This window comes from Oenanthe melanoleuca, chromosome 2 (assembly GCF_029582105.1).
Source record: "Oenanthe melanoleuca isolate GR-GAL-2019-014 chromosome 2, OMel1.0, whole genome shotgun sequence".
NCBI lineage: Eukaryota > Metazoa > Chordata > Aves > Passeriformes > Muscicapidae > Oenanthe > Oenanthe melanoleuca.
In genome coordinates this window covers 134838950-134862535 of record NC_079335.1, presented here as the reverse complement: position 1 = coordinate 134862535, position 23586 = coordinate 134838950, and the positions used below count along the sequence as shown (strand labels likewise).

Sequence of the window (23586 nt, the reverse complement as noted above, 5' to 3'; positions counted from 1 at the left end):
TATAATTGCATCTCGAGGAGGAAGTTGAATGAAGTCACTTGAGATTTACTGAGGAAGAAAAGAGTTGAGATGAGAAAAGAAGCATGGAGGTTGGCACAGAGAGGAGAAAAAATCAGCTCTCCAGCAGTAACGAGCAAGGGCAAGTTTTGTGTGCTTGAAGCATCCCAGGAGGGCATATATGAAATGATGGCAGAGATGTAGGCAAGCTTGAGGCTATACAGGGACACAAAGATCAAGATAAGAAACTTGACTGGATGTAGAAAGCTAGAGGGATCCCCCAGAGGGGTTTTTATAGCAATGTGGGTAGCAAATGTTCTGCATAATTCATAATAGGTACAGAACTGTTTCTTTAACTAGGGATAGATTGAACCTGTAAAGCATAGGTCAAGGTCCTAATGAGGAATGTTTTATCCCATAATATAGCTACTTCAAAAACTACCACCTCTCCTGACGTTTTCAAGCCAAGAAGTCACTGTATGTGATCTTCTGTGCCAGCAGACACTGAGGGCAGTAGAAAGGAATAGAAGAATCTGCAAAAGACATACATTATTGCATAGCCTATAATGAGTGAAAAAGATTGCTAATGAAAATAACAGTAAGTGAGAAGAGACAAAAGCCTGGATCACATTCCAGGAGTGCTTATCTTAAGCCAGGGAACTATACGTGCAGCATGAAACATAAACGTAGCACCAAGTCTCTGTGTTCTGGTTTTCCAGATGTGATGTGCTTTGCAGATATTGGGCTATGTGGTTTTTGGCATCTTACACAAATCTGAAGCTTTTAGCTACAATAACAAAGTTCAGACTTTTACTGGTTATGCAGCAGCTACCGGAAAGTCATCACCAGTGAGAAGCAGGCAGGTGGCCAGGAGGGATGCCTGACATCACTGGTGTCTTATTTATTTATAACTTCAACAAAAAACAAAAGAAACACCTTCCATGGGCCCTTATTGAGCACAAAGTGATTTCACATCACACTGCCTTCCTGCTGCTGTTAACAGAACTGTGCTCAGACATTTCCTCTCTTCCATTGCTCTGCAGAGAGGTTTCTTCAGCAGCACCTTGGGTGCTGGAGAGTTACCACCTTGAGCATGTACCCCTCTGGTCCCTCTGCACTGGGACTTTAGAGAGAAATAAGATTATGGGGTCTCTACCCCACACACTACTCTCCAGGACTCTCATTCTGCCTTGCCAGCTTTCATTATTCCTTGATAGGAACAACAAACACCCACCAGCCAGTGAATAAACAGTCTGGGGCTTTGCTGCCCAGCTCTGCTCAGCCCCTGAGCTCAGATACACCTCAGTGCAGGAGGCAGAACAGGTGCCCCCCATTCCAAAGAGGTACTAAGCCACCTGCAAAGTAGAGTTGCTTCAGTCCTCAGACACAACACGTGGTGATCATCAGGATGTTACTTCCAGCTGAGTGCTGGTTCTCCAGCCCGTGTTTTAACTGAGCAATGGGTTTTGTTTCAGCTCCGACCGCTGTCCCCACCGTTTCCGAAGGCAAGCCCGTGGATGAGTGTGATGACGACCAGGCAAACTGTCACAGTGGCACAGGTGATGACTACCAACTGACAGGTGCAGAAACCATCCTCATTCCATTGCAGCTTCATTGTAGCTCATATCCATCACCAGCTTAATCTTTGCACTGATTTAAACACGCAGTGTTAATGGACATTAGTATGCAGTTTGTATCGTTAGTGCTGTCAAAACATGGGCATCTGCCTTTTACATATGACAATACTTTTGATTGTTTTCTCAGCTATGTAATTTTTGAAGAAAATAATAGTGACTGGATGGAAGAGAGGGCAATTTTTTGAGCGATAATTGTGTCTAATCAAATCTTCTAATCAAACTTTCTCTTACTAACAAGAAAAGCTGGATAATACTCTTGAGATTTATTGTCTGAGATTGAAGAACTTGCAATATTGCTTGGTTTACATATAGGCTTCCTGCCTAAAACTTAGTATAGGACTCACATCTCATCCCCAACCCTTTCCCAGACAGAAACAAAACAGATTTGTTTCATCAAAGCGTACTGCCACATACTCACCACCAGAAATATTTCCATGAGCTTCCCTGTCTACACTGCATTACAGCCACAGAGGGGCTGATGTTCTTCAAGCTGCCATCACCAGCAGAAAAATAGGAGGGGGAGGTGTAACATAGACTGGAACTAGAACAGAGGAAGCTTGATAGGTTTCATATCCTCACACTTCTGCACAGAGTCATTAGTCCTGCTAAGACAGCTGACACTGCACCTCTATGTTTTTGATCTCTTCTTGGAGGTCACTTGTTCCACAAATCTCCATGTCTGTTTGATTAGGTCTATACATCTGCAGTAATTGAGCTTGTTTTTAAATGCAGGGACACAAGTTATTTCATCACTGCTCCCTGATGTGCTCATCTAATAAATGTTTATTGCTTCTTATATCCATGACATAAAGTAGCATTAAAATCTGGCAATAGCTGTCCAAGAGGACATTGGGTGAGCTTAGGTAAGAGATTGGCTTTTCGGAATAAGCCAAGTCGAACATCAGGCAGCAGATACAAATGAAAGTGAAATTCCAATATCAAACTCTTTCTGAGCTTTGCCAGTGTCTCCTGTAATAGCATGTTGCAAATCATAAATTGAAAAAACAATTCTTGAGTGGAAAAGACAGTGCACGGTCACTGTCACTGCTTTTCAAATCAGTGTCCCAGATGAACCTTATTCTTTTTGAAAACAGCCATGAAGGGAGTCTGATAAAATCATCTGTATTGTGTTAAGGTGGCTCAGAAAGCTTTCAATGTTACTCAACAATGTAATTTATTTATTCATTATTCAGAAAAGAGGCAGGTCAGGAAACACTAGAGCTTCCAGCAGAGCCCTACATTGTCTTGCAAAGCCAAATAGGTAGAGACATATTGCATATAGAGGAGGCTCTGTCAGGGAAAGCAGACAGATCTATGCAAGCACCTTCCATGTTCATAGTCTCTTCACTTCAAGGAGCCTGGTACTTCATTCCACATGTCCCTCAGGGAATGTTTATTGAGCAGAAGAAAAACCTTCTGGCAGCTTCTGCAGGTTGTGCTTTGGGGGCAGTTTGTAATCTCTAAGACAAGGGAACAGCCACTATCCTTCCTGAGCACAGAATCTTCCTGAGCATCCCTCTTTTAGGGAACTGAATGTTTTCAGTATTAATATTGAAAATTACTGCATTGCCCTCCTACTAAAGTGCAGACACTTACATATAATTTATTATTACAACACTAGAAACCCTAGGCAGTGCATGCCCAGTTGTTCTGAACATTGGAGAAGTGTTGCATTGTACGTATGGCGTTACTTACAACAGTAAAATGCACAGAACTGATTTTGCCAATACATTAATTATAGACACTCTTTTCTTCCTCCAAAATGCCCAGAAGGCAAGTGTGTAATCCTGTGGCCCTTTAAGGATAGCAGGGCAGTGCAGAGGGGGTTTCATGAGTGCCTGCCCTCTCTCACCCATTCCCAGAGCAGCATGACTCTCTCCTGGGTGCAGCAGTAGAGTCGCTTCCCTGACAGCACTTGCACATATGTGAGTGCCACAGTGAGCCTCCCTTGCAATTAACTGTAATTGTGCTGCAGGCCAGATTCCTTCCTGCTCTATTTGGACCCCATACAGAGCTACTCTATTTGCGTGGTTTATAGCATTTCCCATCAGATCGTTCTCACAAACATAAAGCTGATACAGCTTGGGCATTCATTCTCCTTGGAAGTCATCATAGTCATCCTTTTCTATAATGCTTTAAGCACTTGCTTGCTGGAGAAAAGAAAAGAGGAGTCGTTGACTGGTAATCAGCACCCCACCGTGCATTTATAATTGTACTAATTTCCTTTTTGTTTCCTTATGAATATGAGGCTTGCTTAAAAAGTCAAGTATTTTAAAAATATCAATTAGTAAGCCTAGGAGAGGGCCATGACCCCACTCACCTCTTGTTTATCTGCATGAAGAAAAGGACAAAGAGGAAGTCCTTAATTTTTCTTTCGCTTGAGACAGAAGAGAAACCAACCTTAGACTAGATCCTGAAGTCTGGCAATTCCCATGCACCTCTCCTGAGAGCTGGACTCAAACACAACTATGAAACAACATACAGGGAAGCCCCAGTTTTACCTCATATCCCTGATATGAGAAACAACAGGTCTTGGTAAATGAACAAAATAGTGACTCTTAGGAGGTGCCATAAAGACCAGCTGCTCACTTCCCATGTGATTTGGAGCAAATCAGTGTCTATAAACCAAGGACAGTCACAGGGACATGTTGAGAATGATTTAGGTGGTGTTTGCATGGACTCCAAAGGTACACAGCTTTATTTAATGAAAAGTTCTTGTGTTCTTTTTTGATAAAGGAAACCAGACTTTTAATGTCATATTTTCATGCTTAAGCTTGCATACTCAGTTACCTGCATGTCTAATAAAGACAGTAATATTTCAGGTTTATATATAGGCTATTCCTAATGACTGCTGTGTCCTTTGTTGTGTCACATGCATCATGATACGCATGATTTCTTTTCCAGGTGGGACTACAGTGCTGAATACAGAAAAGCCAACAGTAATCGACAATACATTACAACCAGGTAAAAAAAAATCTTATTAAAACCACAATAAATTCCATGCCCAAATTTCATACCAGAGACAAAATAATGAATTGCAGCACTTCCTGACTTACCATTCCTTAAAGTCTCTGAAGTAAAGAAGCATCTGGTCTCTTAGCTCTGTACAGCAAATATTTTATTCCTTTCATCCACATGTAGATACAGCAGAGAACAAGATTTCCTTCTGCATCAGCAAATGCCAAGTGCTGACAAAATTAAACTAACTTAATCACACAGTGCACTGTTTAAATGTGGCATGTCAATGACACAAAGTGTGTTTGCAAACTACAGGAAAACAAAAACAGCCACACAGGCCCACTCACTATTTATATCCATGGTTTTACAAAACTAAGACAAGTAAAATTTGCTAGTTTTTTCCACTAGGGAGCTGGCAGTTTTACAATATTGTTTTCTAGCAAGTTTTCTTGAAATGGGGTTACATAAACTGCTACCATGAACTTGAAAAGGGAAAACCAAGTTGTCACTGGCAGCAGGTCCTTGTTACTTAATACAGTATCTAGCAGCTTTTAAATTCCTTAGTTTGCTGCTTCCTCAGCTTTCATGCCATTTTTTTAATATCCTGTACAGTTTACTGGGAGTGGGGGAGAGGAGGGATTTGGGCAGAAAACCCAAACTCCAAAAACTATAAGCAACAGTTAAAAATCCTTTGCATCAATAATTGTGGAGCGGTAAAGAGGTCGGTTTTCAGTTACTCCCATTTCCTCCATTAAAGCACAGTCAGACCCAGTCTTGCAAGTGATTTATTAACAGGGTGGGTAAGTGTTTATCATTGTTTCCTCAACCATGTGACACAATCCACTCTTGCTTCAAGTGAAAGAATAATGCAAAAAATTTCCTAAAGGACACTGATGGTGTTGATCTGATTAAGAGAGAGAGCTGACTTAGCTCAGACGTTGTTCCCACTCTCGGCCTCTGCATTCAGATATTGCAGAGGCCAATGCTTTTACTCTCCTCAAAATTTGTCTCCAGGGTCACCCAGTTGGCTAAGTCAGCATACACTATTTTTACCTCTGCCCTGCTTTATGAGCAGAGGCAGATCATGGAGCACCTGTGCAATGAGAAACACAACAGTGAGTCAGTCACAGCCAGTCCACCCTCCTCCTCACAGTCAGTGCTGCTGAAGGGCTGGACTGCTGCTGGCCTCAGTCCTGCAAAGGGGCTGGGGATGCAGAGGAAGAAAAGACTCTGTGCAGTAGATTTAGAACAAAGCATTTTAAATTTTATATCTGAATTTTTCTGTTAGGTTTCTATTTTGATAAGATTAAGGATTTTTTTACAGTTTTTAAAACCATCTTCTTGCATTTAAACAAGTTGCAGATTTAGAAAGTGCATTTTCCCTCCCTCCTGAGCAGTGCCAGCTGCTTTGCAGGTTGTGTTTAATCCCCTTGGCTTGGGTGGGGCTCTCCAGTAACAGATTGACTCTTACTACCAGACATTAAGATATCCTCATTTTCTCTCCTTGCTTCCCTCCTGCACCACCTTTGCTTACTCCGTGATGTGCCAAGTTTTTTCTCTATTAAAAGAGTTTCTGAGGCTCTGTTCAGAGCATGCCAATGTTACTTCCCTGCATTGTGCTGGTAGAACCGTTTCCTTCCAGGGAATAAGGACGAGTTCACATCCCAAACTCCAGGCTCCCACATGGCAGCACATTACAAAGATCATAGATAGAGATCAGCCAGACGCTAATAAATAAGAATAAGGTTTCCAGAATTTCCAGTTTAAGACATAAAGTTTTCCAGCTGCCTCATAATCCCTCACTGAAAACCAGCCAAAAACTCCCAGAAAGGGGCAGACAGAATTTTCCCTCAGCATTGGGGAAGCCCCTCCTGGCATGGAGGTGGTATGAACATTTCCTTCTGCTGAAGGGACATGGCTGGACCCCAGTGCCAGTGAAGCACAGGAGCAGAGCTGTGCAGTGAGTGTGAGTCTGCTCTGTCAGCCACAAATAACGTGGTTTAAACTGCCCTTGAAGTTCCAGGGCTGCCTGGGGGCCCCTGGCCCTCTGCTGCCTTAGGATAAGTGCACTCTTTCTGCTCTTCTCAAGCTGAGCAAGGTAGGAATTTAACACATCAAAGGCTGAGCCTTCTGCTTTGGCCTTAATTCCCTTTAAGGCCTGGTTTACCTTAAGATGTTAATGCAGCATGAGGAAAAGGATGAGCTCCAAGCCAAGGAGCTGTTCCGGATCAGCTGCAGTTTGCCGGCTGCAGGGGTGACCCTGCGTGGTGCCACTGGTGGCCACAGCAGCTTGTGCCAGTGGCTGGGGACAGACTGGCCAGCCCCCAGAGCAGCCCCTGCCATGGCACAGGTACTCTGCAGTAGGTGCCAGCACCACGTACTGCTGTCCCACTGCCTGCATTCCAGCCTGCAAATATCCCTAATCTTGTTATCCCAGACTAACGTGCTTGTGTGTGTGAAAGCCTGAGATTATCCTATTCCAACCAGCTTTCATACACTATGGAAGCAGTTAAGAGCAAATAGCTGGAAAGCCTCCATGTGTAAACAAGCTGTTCCATCGAGGAGTCTTTTACAGTTCGTTTCAAGGGGACTGAATTGAAAGAAAATAAAAAAAGAATCATTATTTAAAACGGCTAAAAATGCTTAAAGGTTTGGGGTTGGTTTGTTTTTTTTTTTTAAGAGAGGATCTGCTTTCCTCCTCAGACTCTAAAAGATGCCTTTTACAAATCCATCTGTCAAGGTAAATACCTCAGTCCTCAGCCCTAAGACTTTCTAACATCTAGTCTTTTTGAGCACATCTTTTTCAATTCTAAAGGACTATTTGAAATGCCTGTCTCTTAGCTATTTACATACAGAGCAAGCTGTTCATTTACATTACGTGCTCTCAGTGTGTAATCCGAGTCCTTCGTAAAGCAGATTGTTCTGAGAAGTACCATGGTTTTGATACACGTAATAGGTGTTTCAGAAAAGTATAACTAAAAAAACCTGAAGTTAAAATCTCTGCTAAGAAATAATTTAAAGGTAGAATAGATCTGATTCTCGTTTATGCTGGAGCAACTTTGTATCAGTAAAGGGATATTAAGGCTGTTAAATTATCATTTACTATCATTTAAGGTTATCCTGTGATGCCAGCATAAATGGTATAAAAAAGTGAAATGCAAATATGAATCAGACCAAATATACTACTTTGAAGTGGTCCAGATTATGTTTGTAATTTCCTATTTTAATGTTGATTTACTCTTTGGCAAGAGCATCTTAGAAAGCACTTTCATATCATCTTTAATGCCATCATGCTTCTTCTTGCCTCTTGTTGGAGGAGTTATAAAAATATGCCAAAGTCTGTGGGCCACAAAAGATTAATGGACTCGCAAGAAACTCACTCAACTAGATTTTCAAATTACTTTCTTGTCCATGTGCAGTAATGGTCCCAGCTGTGAGCAAGATGTGGTCAAAAAGTACAGCTGTTGGTTATTCTTTGAGAGGATAAATCTGTTTTAATTCAGTATCACGTACCCTACATTTTGAAAAAGGCATATGGGATTTCGTCACACCTCCCTCTCAGATTCTCATCTGAGCTGCTGCTATTTGATTACACAATAGCTGGTTTTCTTTGTCCTCTCAATACACACAAACCCAGAGATCAATCACCTATTGGCAGCAGAATTATCCTAGCATGGGAATGGGCCAGCACTGCAGAGGGAGCCCAACAATTGCTACTCGTCCCTGGTTTCCTTCCTTCCACCAGAGCTGCCAAGCTATAGTTCAAGGACAAAGAGGAGGACAGATTGCCTGTAGCTTGCTGTGAGCTACTGTATCAGCCCCCTGGGACCCTTAATAGAAGGGCTGAGCTAGTCTGTCTTTTCTGGGGCAGGTCCATTGTCCATACTGAGCCATAATGAGCCTATCCTGATGCTACAAGTGTCCATTATTAATTGGCTAGCAGGCCTATTTTTCCTTTTTTTTATGGGTCCCTGGGAGAAGCACTGTAAGAGACATAAGAATAGGCAATAAGAAATGGCATATTTAAGAAGCTCATAAAATAAGAGCACTCTGAAATGCCTTGCCTTTGACCTTCAATCCCATTGCTATGATTGTCTAAGAAATATAGTAACACAATAACTTTTGAGAAAACAATAGAAACCTAGCAAGAAAGAGCCAACTGTGTGCAGGTTACTGGTCAAATTCTCCTCAGTTTCAGTGGATTCTACTTCTGCGTGGAAAACAAGTTCATTTTTATGCTACACCATGCTGTCTCTGAGTCTGAAGCCAAGGAACACAGGCATGGCCAAAGCATATCAGACTTAGGCTCTTTGCCAATTTCCTGGACTATATATTTCAAATGAAAGTGTAAGAAAGTATTTATTAGATGGAGCTGTGAAATTTAGCTGTTATGAAACTATCCTTCTGATCCCAGTGTTCAGAACTGTCATCAGAGCATGAAGTAAAAGGCTTTTGTCACTTCCTGCACTTTAGAATTAACTATTAAATTCTGGATGTTTTCCTTGTCAGTGTCCAGTTCTCTTTGAATTGTGCTCAATCTTAGCAGCATTCAAGGGAGCAAGTACCACTCCCATCATATGAGAAATTTTTTCCTTTGATCCGCACTGAGCTTCACTGGATATCTCATGTTACTTCAGCTGTGAAATGGAGAAAACAGAATATTGTTCTGTCCTAAGTCTCTGCATTCATCACTTATTTACATACTTCTCCTATGTATTCTGCTATTTATTTTTATTCAGAGTTGAACAATACCAGTCCTGTCAGTGTCTTTATGCTACGTGCTCATTTATGCTGTGTGGTATCTTCAGCTGGATGTGATCTATCTACCACTGTTCTCCTTTCTTGTGGTTTGAATACCACACAGGCTATCACTACTTTGCATGATATAATTCTTTGGGATTAATAAGATTAATTTTGTTCTATGCTTTCTAAAACCTTTTCTGAAGTTCTGTCTCATGGCTCTGATGTCAAAGCCATGCAATACAGCTCTCCCTAGGCCTCCTTGACAATGGAAGGCCATTTTTCACAATCTTAAACTCTTCAATTCATTGCAATGTCACTCTGTTTCTTTTAAAAGCCCCCTTGATTTTCAGATGTCCCCTTCTGGGCAAGATGTCTTTGATCATGGCCCCATTGTCTAGAAAAAAAATACCTCATATACTGAAGAAAGAGACATAATGGATTGTCTTTCTGCACTCATGTGTGCAGACTGAGTTCTGCTTCTTCAATATTTTGAGCCCAAAGAGAGATTATTCACCACAGTCTGCTTTTTTCCTAGAAAGGGGTAGGGTGCTCCAGGAAACATCTTTCCTCCACATTGAATTCCTTTGCCAGATACTATCTGTTGAATTCATTTGTTCCCAACTAGGATGCTGCATTCGTGACAATGTGGAGCAGACCCCTCTGGAGGCCAGCAGGAGAGAGGGGGGAGGCAGACAGGGTGGGAAGGATGAAAGGAAGGAGTGAAGAATGAGGGCTCAGTGCAGAGGGACACCACAGCACAGCACTGACAGAGCAGAGGGGCAGGAGCTGCCATAGGCTCAGATGTCTCTGCTGACAGAAGGAAATTTTCTAGGGGCCAGCAGGGAGAGGGCACGGTGGCCACAATGCAGGAATCCAGTGAGTTGAGAAAAAACTGTGTCTGGGAACAAGGGCCTGCCAAACAAGGACACAGCAGGCAAGGAGAGAATGATGGATGAACCCTTTTTATATCCATTCTGTCTCAACCTACTCACCTGAGGTTTTGTGTTGTTAAAATTATTATTCTAGTTTGCCTTCCATTAAAATCTGGGTTGTGAGTTCAAAAGCCTTACCAATCTTCCCTGGCAGCTCAATACATGGAGGGGGTTTTTGCCTCTTCAGACTGGAAGAGCTCCACTTCAAAGATCTGGCCAACTGCAGGTCTCAACACACTTCCCATATTTCTCTTTTTTTTTTCCCACAATAAACAAGCGCTTTCTAAAGGTTGCATTATCTTTTCTGGCTTTTTTTTTATTAATAATGGGCAAGAAACACCATTCTTCCCCCAGAGCTGATATTGATGGAAGCACAGAGTCCTTTGTTCTTAGTTCATACTTGCACAAAGCATCTCATTAAAGTAAACCTAAGTTATTCCTTTAATAAGGCGTGAGTCATGCCTGAGAAAATACTCCAAGATTTGGTCACATTGCTGTTGGGAGGGCATTGCTCTGCTGGGAGTTGTCGCTGCTCAAGGTGAGATAAAAGTTCATACCAATGGGGTAGGAACCAAATGCTCAAAAGATTTCAAACTGCTTCTGAAAATAAGAAATGCAAAGGATTTATATGCTATCTTTGTATAATCTTTCCATTGAAATTCTGAGTTCTATTGAAGAAAATAAGTTACTATGTATTAAACCTTTGGGCAGAATTGAAAAGAAGCTGAAAACAAGATATGATCTCATCTTGACCATAATACCAGACTTCCCTTATTTTATGCAGAGCTTGTTTTGAAGCTTATTTTGAGTTCATTTGGCAATCAGCCACATTTGTCCCTTTTCCCTCTCAATTTGTCCATTTCAATGCTGCCATCTTGTGGGCCTACTTTACTGTCTGGAAAATGCTGAATAAAAGTTCCTTATTGAAGCCAAGGACTGTAGACTTCACCAGAAATCCCTTCCTGCCAAGGACATTCCATTAATGTTTCTGGTTGTCCTTATTTTTGTCCAAATCTCATTGTGAGTTGCAAGTTGTGGCACCATTAGGGTGCAGAAATATTGACAACCAGAAAATACATCTGATAATAAGCCAGAGTTTTCTTTATGAGTCTTATATCCTGCAGGGCGGTTATCAGAAAATGGGGACAAATCAGAAGAATTAATCTAACCACAGGGGGAAAAAAAAACCGAACAAACCATAATGTGGGTCATAAAGAGACAAGAAGCAACCACATCTTTGACCAAAAAAATAGTGATTTTTCATCTGTTTCCTGGAAGGGCTGTTGTTATGGCTTCTCAGAGTTTCAGGAAGGAATTGTTCTGTTGATGGTCAAACGTATGCATTTGTTTTGAAGTACAAAATTCGAATTATAATCACATTTCGTCCTCCCTTTTCCATTTTTCCTTGCAGAGCTGCTACTATACAACTGTGCCTTTGGCTGGGGATCCCAAAAGACTTTGTGCCACTGGGAGCATGACAACCAGGTGGATTTAAGGTGGGCAATCCTGACGAGCAAAACTGGGCCCATTCAAGACCACACAGGTAATCATGAGTTCATGATGTTTCTGTTTTACACGGGATGAGATTGCTCTGTTTAATACCAGTGTCTTCCAAATTCACAGGAGTGTGAATTATACCTAAAATGCATAAAGTAACAAAGATGGTGCTCTAGTAAACCTAATCCATTATAGGTAATCACAATTGGCTGTAATTGTCCTTTCTGTTGGGGAATAAAGATTGTTTCTTGTCAGGAACTGAAGATATTCCCTCACTTGCCTTTGGTAATCACCACCTGGGGTAAAAAAAATATCTGAATGACCAAATATTTTGGAAATATCACCAACCAACTAATACAGTCGGTCAGTTAATGACCTCACATTATTCCTGTTTGCAGTTACAGGGACTACCCACCACAGCAAAGTGTATGTAAGTGAAACTTCCCAATGGGTGTGTCACCAGGCCCCTCTCTGTTCTAGCAGGAGTTGGAGATTACAGCCACCTTCTGCTCACAAACAGTTTTTCAAGAAATATCACCCTGGGGAATTGATTGGTTTGTTTTGTAGTAACTAACTCATAGCTCAGCATAATTAGGCAATAAATTTGCTGCAGGCTAGTGGAGAAGGGAGGGCACAGTGTGACCTGCACAGCCTCTCACTTTAGTGTTCTCGCTTGCATACGTGCAGATTAATCAAATGGGTTGAGATGAATCCCCCTTCCCACTTCTGCTACCCTTTGCTTAATGAGAATGACAAGGAAATTAGACAAAATTGGACTTTTTAAATTCTGAGACACTTTCAATTGAATCTTAAGACAAGTACAGTAGTTTCAGGGGAAAAAAAACTTGTAATACTTTGACTATAAATGGCATTGTACAAATAAATGGCATCAAATTAACTAAATGCAGTTAGCTGAAGTGAAGGCTGTAATGGTGGAAAAATTGATGTAGAGTAAAGTGAAATGGCTCAGTAGGATCTGACATTGAAAGGAGGTTAAAAGCTATGTTAGCCAGAGACTGACAAAATCTAAAAGGCATGCATAAGTAAAGCTCTAATTAAGACAATGAAGACAGAGTTCCTGACCTGGCACTGCAATAATATTCTGAAAATGAGAGCTATCTGCACTTTGCCATCAAGGATTATAGAGAAAGAACCTGTCTTCAATCAGGAGATGAAGAAATTATATTCTTCAAATGAGATTTTGTTGTTTCCACTGGGCCCTGCTAGTACAGAAATCTTATTTGTTCCATGAGCTGTAGCTTTAGTAAATCTTACATGCAGCCCCTTTTTTCTTCTACTGCACTTTCAACATTTTCCCAAATTTTCCTTGAACTCTAAGAGCACCTTCACCTGCCAGGTTTGTGATTCACCTGCCAGCAGTGAGTGAGGTGGGTGTGAACACAGACCATGAGCAGTCTGAATGGCACTGATGTCCCAAACAAACCCTCAGGTGCACAGCAAGGCCACCCTGTGTGTTGGGAGCACAATAGTGAACAAGTCCCAGGCATATATTTCTCTCAGACACACGTGTAAAGCTGAAAAAAATACACAGAAGTAATCTGCAATAGCAAATGCTTGAAGATTACAGCATACACTGGATGTCACTTCAAATTATATATATTGTGATGAAATCTGGCCAGTGTAGGTCTCCCAACTCAGACAGCCATCCTAATGCTGAGATTATTTTCCTTTTTCCTCCCTCTGGATTTCCCTATTACCATTCTTTGATGAGATTTGCACGTTGTGCTGCTCTGCACAGAAGCAAAGTTGGAAAGAACATATAGACATAAGCATTCCTGTTTAAGAAGCTGGACATGATGTTACTGCAGAAAAATAGAAAGAAAAAAACCTGGATTTTTTTTTTACAATTTAACATTATCTTCTCCTATAAAATCCTTCAACATGCATATTGAGCAGGATGCCTCTACTGCTCACAGAAAGTTCCAAACAAAAAAAAACCACCCTTATCTCATATTAGAAGAAATACATTCCTTTCTTATTTATTAGGTCTAGCCACTTGGTTTAACCCACTCCTCTTCCTTCCTGGTTCCCATCTCACTACTCTGTCCTTCTTATGCTTACCAGAGTAGCAATGCTCATCTTCCTGTCTTGATTGGGGCAGGATTATACCATTGCAATCCAAGCAGGTCTCAATTATACACTATTTCACATGAAATTCAAGGATGTTATGTATAGGCAAAGGCTAATGCTAGTAAAACACCACCCTTCCAAACATCTTCTTTTGCCTCTTTTTACTTTGCTTTCTTTTAAGTCTTGATATAAACAGTGATGTGTATACTTTTTCCAGCCATGCTTGAGAAATAGTATTTCTTACTATCACTTTTATCCTTCCTACTCTCAATAGGATGATGTCAATAAATGCTGTCTCCATCCTTCCATGTGAGTGCATTGCACATGTAATCTATTCTTACACAGACCAGGATGAGCTTTGTGTTTTTCTACCATAACTCTCTGCAAAGAGAGTGTTCAAAAGCTGACTGGAATTAATGTGTGGTTGATGTATTTCAGAAGCACTTCTCTATAGTCAGTATCTTACTTAGCAATTTTCTTTTACCAAACTAATCACACTCCCACATGCTTCTCTCTCAGCATGATTAAGAAAGTAAGCTTCTAAGTTAAGGGTATTAGGTGTTCAGATTTCACTGTGTATAAATCCATTATGCCCTTGAGAAAGTACCAGCTATAATCTTACTCTTTCAGGAAAGGGGTCACAAATATAAAGCCCATATATTGCTACAAAAATCAGGGGCATAACTCTGACACAATCTGTGACAGTGCTCAACCTCTATTTGGGAACATACTTTAAATCTTATTTCCTGATCTCTGACCATGGTTGTTCAAAGCCATTTCACCCTTCAGCGTTCTTCCATTCTAATCTTTCCTCTTGAGCACAGATTACTTCAAACAGAGATTTTTTTTTTTAATAGCTCTTTGCACAATTAACATAGAATAGGCCCCAGGGATTTCTCTTTAGCCTGCTGAACCAGGGCTGGCTGTTTTCAGGATGTGCACACTGACTAATGGAGCACATAATGCTGTCTCACCAAACATGCTTGTGCCTCCTTCCCTTAGCAAAAGCAAATGCCTTGTGTGTTTCATGTGGTGAGCACGTTGTTAGGGTTCACTCTTGGCACAGAACATCCCAGTGAACAGCTGAGGACATGGCCAGAAGAAAGTGTGGAATAACAGAAGTGCTTGGGTTGTACAGAACCTTTAAACCATCTAGTCCAGCCTCCTTGCAGTGACCAGGGACATCTTCAAACCTGACCTTGAATGTTTCTGGAGATGGGTGTCTACTTCCTCTCAAGACAACCTGTGTCAATGATTCACCACCCTCCACACTTCTTCCTTATACCTAGTCTGAATCTACTCTCTTTCAGTTTTAAACAATTATCCTTTAGGCTGTCACTATGGGCCCTATTAAAAAGTTTCCTCATCTTTGTTATCAGTCCCCTTTGGTGGCTGAAAGGCTGCAATGAGGTCTCCCCAGAGCCTTCTCTTCTCCAGGCTGAATAACCCCAGCTCTCAGCCTGTGCTCACAGGAGAGGCACTCCAGGCTCTGATCAGCTTTTTCTTAAAGCATATCAGCTTTCCTAGAGCTCCCAAACCAACGCCCTCTGACTCATTTGTGATGCTTGACCCATCAACATGGAAAGAAAGCAAAAGATCAGGGGTGGTCGGGGATTCTTATGTCAACCAAGAAAATTAAAGCTGGTGGCAATTCCTAACACAGTCCTTCTGTCACAGTAGGAGATGGCAATTTCATTTACTCACAAGCTGATGAAAGCCAGAAGGGGAAGGTGGCGCGGCTGCTGAGCCCGGTGATCTACTCGCAGAGCTCTGCGCACTGCATGACCTTCTGGTACCACATGGCCGGCGCCCACGTCGGCACCCTCAAGATCAAACTGCGCTACCAGAAGCCCGATGAGTACGACCAGGTGCTCTGGACCCTGAGCGGGCACCAGGCCAACCACTGGAAGGAAGGACGTGTTCTTCTGCACAAGTCTGTGAAACACTACCAGGTGAGCTCGGCTGCTCCTTGCTGGCCGTGTTTTACACACCCCAGTAAAAGGTGCCTCTGAGGGATTTATGCAGACAACATTACACCTACAGATGAGGCATGCTTGCTGTGACTAGTAGTAATGAAATATTTCATGGTATCTCAGATTACTGTCATACAAACACTGTCTTATCAGACACCAAATAAATACTTTATAAATCGTTTATCATCAGTCACAAAACTGCCTCTTTGCTACAATTTCGCTGATGTAAAAGGCTTTCATAAAGTCGTGACAGTACATAATTTTCATTTGCCTGTATAAGCTCATAAAGGCAGGCAATGCAGATTTTTCAGACCACAATTGAAGCACAAGTGTGACATCCTGGCAAGTGAAGATGTGTGTTAACAACTAATTATGAAATTCTGACTGCTGCAGTTGTGTGCTAACATGAAAACAATGTGAACACTATCTTGTTTTTCCAGGTGGTTATTGAGGGAGAAATTGGAAAAGGAACTGGAGGAATTGCTGTGGATGATATTAAAATTGACAATCATATAGCACAAGAGGATTGCCGAAGTAAGTGCGACAAGCAAGAACATAGAGAATTCTCAAACATTGTTTATTTTGTTTTGATAGCTGGTTTTATTTGTGAGAAAGGGATAGATAATCTGAAAATATCCTGATCCAGCCTGTAACTTTATTCATAGTAAGTGCCACTGGTGTCACCTTGGTATGGCAGCAGTGTGGATCAGAATTGGCATCCTACTGACATGGGTCACAGCATATTCACATTCCCACATCTCTCCCTGTATTTCATATTGCTGCCCTCTTTAAATTTCCCTGCTTTTCCTATTGCAGGACCCTGTTGTAACTAATGCACAGAATCCAATTTTATTTCTTTGCCCTTTTTAGATCACTTACTAAGAAGCCTTCTTAAATTTTTTAAAAGGCCATATCAAACCCTTACAGGATAAGCATAAAGGGTGAAAAGGCCCCTGCTCTGTCTCTGCTGTCCTGTCATTCTAGTTTGCTGTGGCTCATTTGCTGTAGTCATCAGCTCCCAGACATGTGGGACACAAAGCAACTTTAGGACATGGCCTTTCCCATATCTGAGCCAGGCTATTCCTGAGATGCTCTTTGAGCCCTTTTATTCCTGGCCAGTCTTGAGTTATTCCAGTCACTGCTGATCATATGCACATTGCACTCTGCACGTAATTTGGCAGCAGCAGCCCCTGATAAACACAAGCAACAGAACACTGTCCTTCATAGCAGAGATGAAGCAATTATTTTTATATTAAAGAGAGAATAGAAATGAGAGCTCTTAGCATTAAGAAGATAAATTTATTCTGTGTGAGTTAACAATACAGCCAAGAGCAATAATAGAGGGTGTTCCTCACCTTTTGTAGCTTACATCCTTTTAAGGGTAACGTGACAGTCTTCAGCTACGTGGTGATTTCACTGCAGGATGAGGAAACTGTACAATCTCTTTTTACCACGTGGTCCAACCCCTGGGGTTCATCAAATGCCACCAGAGGGGCAGTTGGCAGGAAGTCCTCCTGCAGTGTCCCCTGTGCCAAGAGAGGTGTTGAGACCACAGTCACTCTATTTAATTGACTCCAGCATGAGAAAGGAAAATAACTTCTTTCCTACCTCCGTGTTTTGGTTGTTCAAACCAAATGTTGAGCAAAGATTTCTGCCTGAGGGAGATAAACCCAAAAGCTCAGTCTGAAATCCAAACACAAGTGGTCTCACTGCAGCCAGTGAAACTATTCTTGTGATTAGCTATGCCTATGCTGATGAAGTGTTATGGAATTGGGCTCCAAAATTGTAAATACAGTGAATGAGATGCTAATTCACCACACTGATTTCTCTTTCCCAGGCATGGAAAACCCCTGCTGATAAGTAAAACTGTGCCAAGACTGGGCGGAGAGGAGTTTTTTAATCTTTTTTTCTCCATTAATTTTCAGAGCCCATTATAATGAACAGCTCTGTCAAGCCACCATAATGATGCTCTGACACAGGAAAATCTGCTATACCATTATTGCCAGCATGATAGTCAATCAGTGTTTGTAACCCTAATAATCAATGTCAATTCTTTTGCTTCATTAGAATCAACTGATGTCGAAAATGAGATAGATGAAGAGGAAGACCCAGAAAGTAATCAAACAGGTAAAAATTGTGTTATTTTTTAAAAGGGGATGAATTTTAATGTGTATTTTAATGTGAATTTTTGCATTCTATTTATTTATTTATTTATAGATTTGTTCTCTAACTGCATATTGTATTAAGGTGTTTTGATTTTTCTGGATGAGATGATAAGAAGACTAACATTTATTTGAAGGTTGCAATAGTTTTATTCTTCCATGTCATATGGACTTATGTACTTTTTATTATTTGTACCTATCTCAAACATTTCAAACTTTATATGCTTAATTTGTTACATTATATTCATACACATGCAAGCACATTATAGCCCCTCAATATTTTGTTACCTAGAAGGCTTGTCCACTGCTGAAGAAAGCACTATCATTATATCTTACAATTTATGACTTGCACTGTGCCTCAGTAATAAGGCTCAAAACTCTTCAGGTTAAATGTTTCACAGACCTGGCTGAAAATGCCATTTTATGACCAGTCTAGCAAAGCATTATCATTTCCAATGATGATAATGGTAAATGGATCATTAAATGGATCATAATTGTCATATTGTTCCAATAATAAAATATACTTGCATTTTTCAGGCAATGAGCTTAATTTTTTCTGTTACAGTCAACAGGATTGCTATAATTGATTTCAGTGAAAGAGAGTGAGTTTGTCCAAAAAGACTTTTTGGCTTTTCCAGCAACAATTACAGGGCTTGCTGCTTTTGGATCATTTCCATAAACAAAAAATTTTGAGGGAAAACATTATGATACCCAGTGAATATTTTACACAAGAGGGCAGACTGCTCTTCTGTGTCAGTTCTGCCATTATTTGCACTTCAAGATCCAATTCTAAAGTAATTGAAGTAGAAATAAAATGGCTGGACATTCCCAACAAATGTCTAAGGCTCTAACCTCTCACACTGAGCTGAGTGGGATTTGATTAACATTTTTGAGCTAAATCCTGCACCATGGGAAAATATAATCAAAAGGCCTTGTTATTCACCCCCAAGACTACCACTTAATCCAAGGAGAGCCAGAGCTCTACTAACAGGCAGCAGAATGGAGAACAGTCTGGAAGAAATCCACAGCTATTTGGGCCACATTACACTTTTCAGCTATTTATGACCACCTTAAAAAACTAGGTTTTAAAATCATGTAAAAAACTTACGTTAAAAAAATTGATGCTCTTCTCAAAATTTCCACTTCATCGAACAAAGTTCTAACTGGGATCAGTTCTGAAAATTTTGCAATTCTTTATTCAATTTCAGGGTTTACACCTCCATACCGTAGAGGTGACGACTATGATGACAACATCTCCAGGAAGCCAGGCAATGTCCTGAAGACCCTAGATCCAATCCTCATTACCATCATAGCCATGAGTGCACTCGGAGTGCTTTTAGGAGCCATCTGTGGAGTTGTTCTCTACTGTGCCTGTTGGCACAATGGGATGTCAGAGAGGAACTTGTCCGCACTGGAGAATTATAACTTTGAACTGGTCGATGGTGTAAAACTGAAAAAAGACAAACTAAACACACAGAACTCATACTCGGAAGCATGAAGGCGTAAAGCAGCTGGAGGAGTCAGAGTCGGGGTGGAAGGACATAGCTCGGTCGTGCTGGGGAACTGTTGATCTTTTACTGTACAGGCTGAAAAGTGCATTGATGACACTGAGCCAAGCTTTTCTCAGGAGCTTCAATGAGTGTGTAACCGATGAACATGGACAACAATCTGTGTTAACAACCTGAATCATGTACAGTCTGCTTTTTCTGTTGGTTTTATTTGAAATAATCGAATGCTGGTGTTGAGACCAAGTATGATTGACTTATAGTTCATTTTGTCTTTCTTTCTCTCCCTCTCTTTTGTTTTCTGTTAATGGATAATTTTGTTTTTACCGTGCAAAATCCAAGATGCTGTCACAAAATGTATTCAGTGGGGTCCTTTGGATGGACATGCTGTCTGTAGCTCAGTGCCCAGAAAATATTGGAGTAACAGCAATTTAGTGGACTTCTGCACCTGTATTTGTGTATAATTGCTCGTGTTGTGCATAGGCAAAGAAGGGTTAGGATGTTTTTGAAAGTACTGCTGCATCAGTACCGATATAGCGTGTCAGCTCTGTTTACGAAGCAATACAGTCAAATTTTATTGATGTTTTTCAGTGTTGTACTAAATTTTGTGCTTGTGAACTCCATAAAAGAGTATGTGCCATCATCAGACACAACTGGTAACCAAGTGTACTGCCTAAAAACGAAACAAAAAAAGTCCTTGGCACTGGCTAGTGTATGTCCTCTCAAGTGCCTTTTTGTTTGTACTGCTTCTCATTGTGTTAACATTAACTACAGCTTCTCTGCAGTTACGCCCTTGTCTTTAATCATATTCTGATGGCTCACTGACTAAAACAAAAGTATATTTTAGTGTAAGAAAACAGCCTCAGCCAAGGCAAGGGCTAATCAGATTTGACAACCTGGCTTGATTGTTCTGCTTTCTGTATTTCAACTTCATGTCTCTTGACCCTTTTGTATAAAGCTGCAATATCCCCTTTTATTGTTCTTTCATATAGAATGTATTTTCAAATGTAAAATCTCTCTCCCTTTCTCTTCTCTTTCTCTCTCTCTTTGTCTCTCTGAGTAGGTTGCATAAGCATTTGCCATTGCCAAGGGAAGAAAACTTCAGCTTTAACGTGCTGGTAATGGCAAAGGATTTTATTAGAGTTTGTGTTAAAAAATAAGGGAAAATTCTTAACTTTATCCTCCAAAGTCGAACTTTGGGTTTCTTCTTAACAGCATAAAGTGACATGTCTTTTATCCTGAACAGCTTGCCTGTTAATTACACTGGGGAAAATGCTTCCCTTACAGAAAAGATTGCCTTTAAAATGAGAAACTTTCCTCCTCTTGCCCCTACCTGAACTCGAGTTCTGTTCTCTCAGTAACCATGTATTTTCATGCTAATCAATGCTAATTGGGCTTACCAGTGGGTACTAAGGACAGAATGAAATCCCACAATGTATGTAGGGTATGTTCTTACCATCATGTTGTATCCAATTGGCATTTCATACCAGGAGGTTTCTGTTTGACCACAAGTGCAGGCAGTGACCAGTGCAGTGAACCAAGTGCTCTAAGCTGTCAGAAAAATGTGATTGACAATGATGTGGCAATTTTTTAGTATTTTATTGGTCAAATAATATTCAGCAGCCTATGCAGCTGGTCCAACAGGGTGAAAGGAAACAAGAGCATGTTTCCCCCAGGGGTCCATGCAAGGCAGTGAGGCAGCAGAGGGGTCCCTCCCCTCCTGCAGGTGCCCCTGGGTTTCTGCAGTGACCTGCACACAGCACAGCCATAACAGGGGGTCAGCTTCCACCTTCCCCAGGGTATCCACCAACCAGCAGAGAAAAACAGTGCAAGCGTGGGGAAAGGAACTTCCTACCAAGTGCTTAACTCGTGTTTTTCCTCATTGAATATCCTGAGTAGAGTCAGGGAAGTGATTGGGACTTTCTGAGTTAGTCTTTTCCAAAATTGCTTTTGTAGAAGAGCAATGGAATATCCTGTCCAGGGTTAGGATTAAAGGAGGTCTAATTCAGCCTTGAATTAGTTGGAGCAACAGAATCCACCCCTATTTATACACCAAATGTTTTGAAGTGTGTCATTTCACCAGTATGAACTATAAAATAGAAAAATATGTAGAAAATCCACTATTAACCCAGAAATTGAAGAAAAGGGAGGGAGACAGTAGGTGAAAATGAGGTTTGAAGTTGAAAAAATTTTAAAGGAAGACCCAACAGAAAAAAAATGGGCAGTTGCTACTTCAGAGGAGTCCTAAAGGCAATGACTTTCAGGAAAACCCAACCACCCACTTCAGGTCATCAAACCTGAGATTAATGGAAGAACTACCTCCCCAGCCTCTCAACCTTGGGTCCCCCAAAAGGTGAGACAGTGCACCTAAGTTTTGCCTGAAAGTTTTGCCTAAAAGTTAGTCCATGAGATGTCCCAATCCACAGACTCACTTTTCAGAGGTAGAATTTTCATTGGTTTCTAACACTCTAATTTGACCATAATGGCATTGCAGCAGCTAGTTAATTAACCCAAAGAAGAAAAGGATTTTTCAAAACTATTTTCAGCACACCACCACTGTGTGAGTCAGGAATTAAGGGTCTCTTCTCCTTAGCTGAAAAAACTTTTAGTCCACTAACTTGACTAAGAGTGACATGCTTATATTGCCTTGAAGAGAAAATCCCATTGGGGAGCCCAAGCCCAAAACCTTTTGAAATATTCCCACTGATTTCAATAGATTCTGGACCAGCTCTGGGTCTTGATCTATTCAAACAGAAAAGCTGGTAGTTGGTGGGTTTTTCCTTCTTTCAACATACTGAGAATAGTGAACATAAAAAAAATTATCTCCTTTGTGGTCTTCAGACATTACTATGATAATGAGGATCTAGCACTGAAGATTTGATTTCTCTGAAGGTGATAGAATTAAAGTTGCCCTTCAATAAAGGAAAAATGATACTGCAACTTTACATTGAAAAGTATCTTGCACTGATAAATATATTTAAAAGAATTATATGTTTATAAAGTTATTAATTTGTAAAGGCAGTGTTACAAAATGTTCAGTTTATATTGTTTTAGATTGTTTCATAATTTTTAAAGTGTAAAATAACATATTTTTTTCTTTATTGAAAAACTATAAAAATCTTCTGTAGTAAAATGATTTCATTTTACTGGTATATTATTGCTTCATGTTTTGTACCATCATAAAACTTTGTGCAAATTTTTTTTACAGAAATTTTTATTTTCTATGACAATATGACACTTGTAAATTGTTGTTTCAAAATGAACAGCGAAGCCTTAACTTTAAATGACATTTGTATTCTCAGACACTGAGTAGCATAAAAAAAAAACACATAGAACTGAACTGTAACTTAAATTTCCAAACTATGACTACTACATTCCAAAGAAACAGTTGAATTAAACATTTTCATAAAATATCCCACAGCTGATGTATTTTATTATACTAAAATGGATTGGTATTATTAAATGGATGGTTTTATTTAGCATCTTGCAACAAGCACAGTGTTTCAATCACAATTATATTTGTTAGTAGGCACCTCCAACAGACACCTTGGTGGGTTTGTTCATTGTTTAGGATAGAGGCATTCACCTTTGCCTGACCTGTTCTCTTTCCTTGCTGGAATACACTCCCATAACCAGCCAAACAGCTGGGATTTAAGAGGACAAATTTGCCACCCTGCCCCTTCCCATGGGCTGCCCCTGTGCAGGTGTTACACCCTCCTTGGGCAGGGGTGAGATTTACTGCCAAGCACTGCCCATTTCTGGTGTGTTTGTTAGTCCATGAAGTCTCTGCTCCTGTGGAAAGGTTTGCCCTGATGAGCTCCCTGCAAATTTCCAGGGGGGTCATCAGGACTTACCCAAATTTCCCAAGGCAGAGCACAAGTTGATGATGGGAGCACATGCAGCAGGGTAGGCTATGGGCCTGATTTGGCATCAGCTGGGTGCCAGACTCACCTGTGGAATACATGGCCATGTGCAGAGAGACCTTGGCAAAGCTTGCATCCAGATCAGAAGCCTTAGATTTAACATTTCCTGCTCTATGCAGTACTTACCTGTTTTGTTTGCTTTTAATGCTCAGCACTCTGCACATTGAA

The 23586-nt window shown here is 40.8% G+C and overlaps 1 protein-coding gene across 3 annotated transcripts in view; it reads left to right on the top strand.

Moving 5' to 3' along the window:
* NRP1 (neuropilin 1) overlaps window positions 1–22908 on the top strand; it is a 113292-nt gene extending 90384 nt beyond the window's left edge. Inside the window, exons 12-18 of one of the 3 annotated variants that reach the window (XM_056483508.1) lie at window positions 1473–1556; window positions 4539–4598; window positions 11679–11810; window positions 15536–15807; window positions 16269–16362; window positions 17896–17955; window positions 19199–22908. In XM_056483508.1, coding sequence (XP_056339483.1) covers window positions 1473–1556; window positions 4539–4598; window positions 11679–11810; window positions 15536–15807; window positions 16269–16362; window positions 17896–17955; window positions 19199–19488 — 992 coding nt within the window. In that variant the 3' untranslated portion in view covers window positions 19489–22908. Of the gene's footprint in view, window positions 1–1472; window positions 1578–4538; window positions 4599–11678; window positions 11811–15532; window positions 15808–16268; window positions 16363–17895; window positions 17956–19198 lie in introns of all 3 variants that reach the window. The other 2 variants (XM_056483506.1, XM_056483505.1) reach the window with 2 other exon arrangements.
* The last annotated feature ends 678 nt before the right edge of the window (window positions 22909–23586 follow it).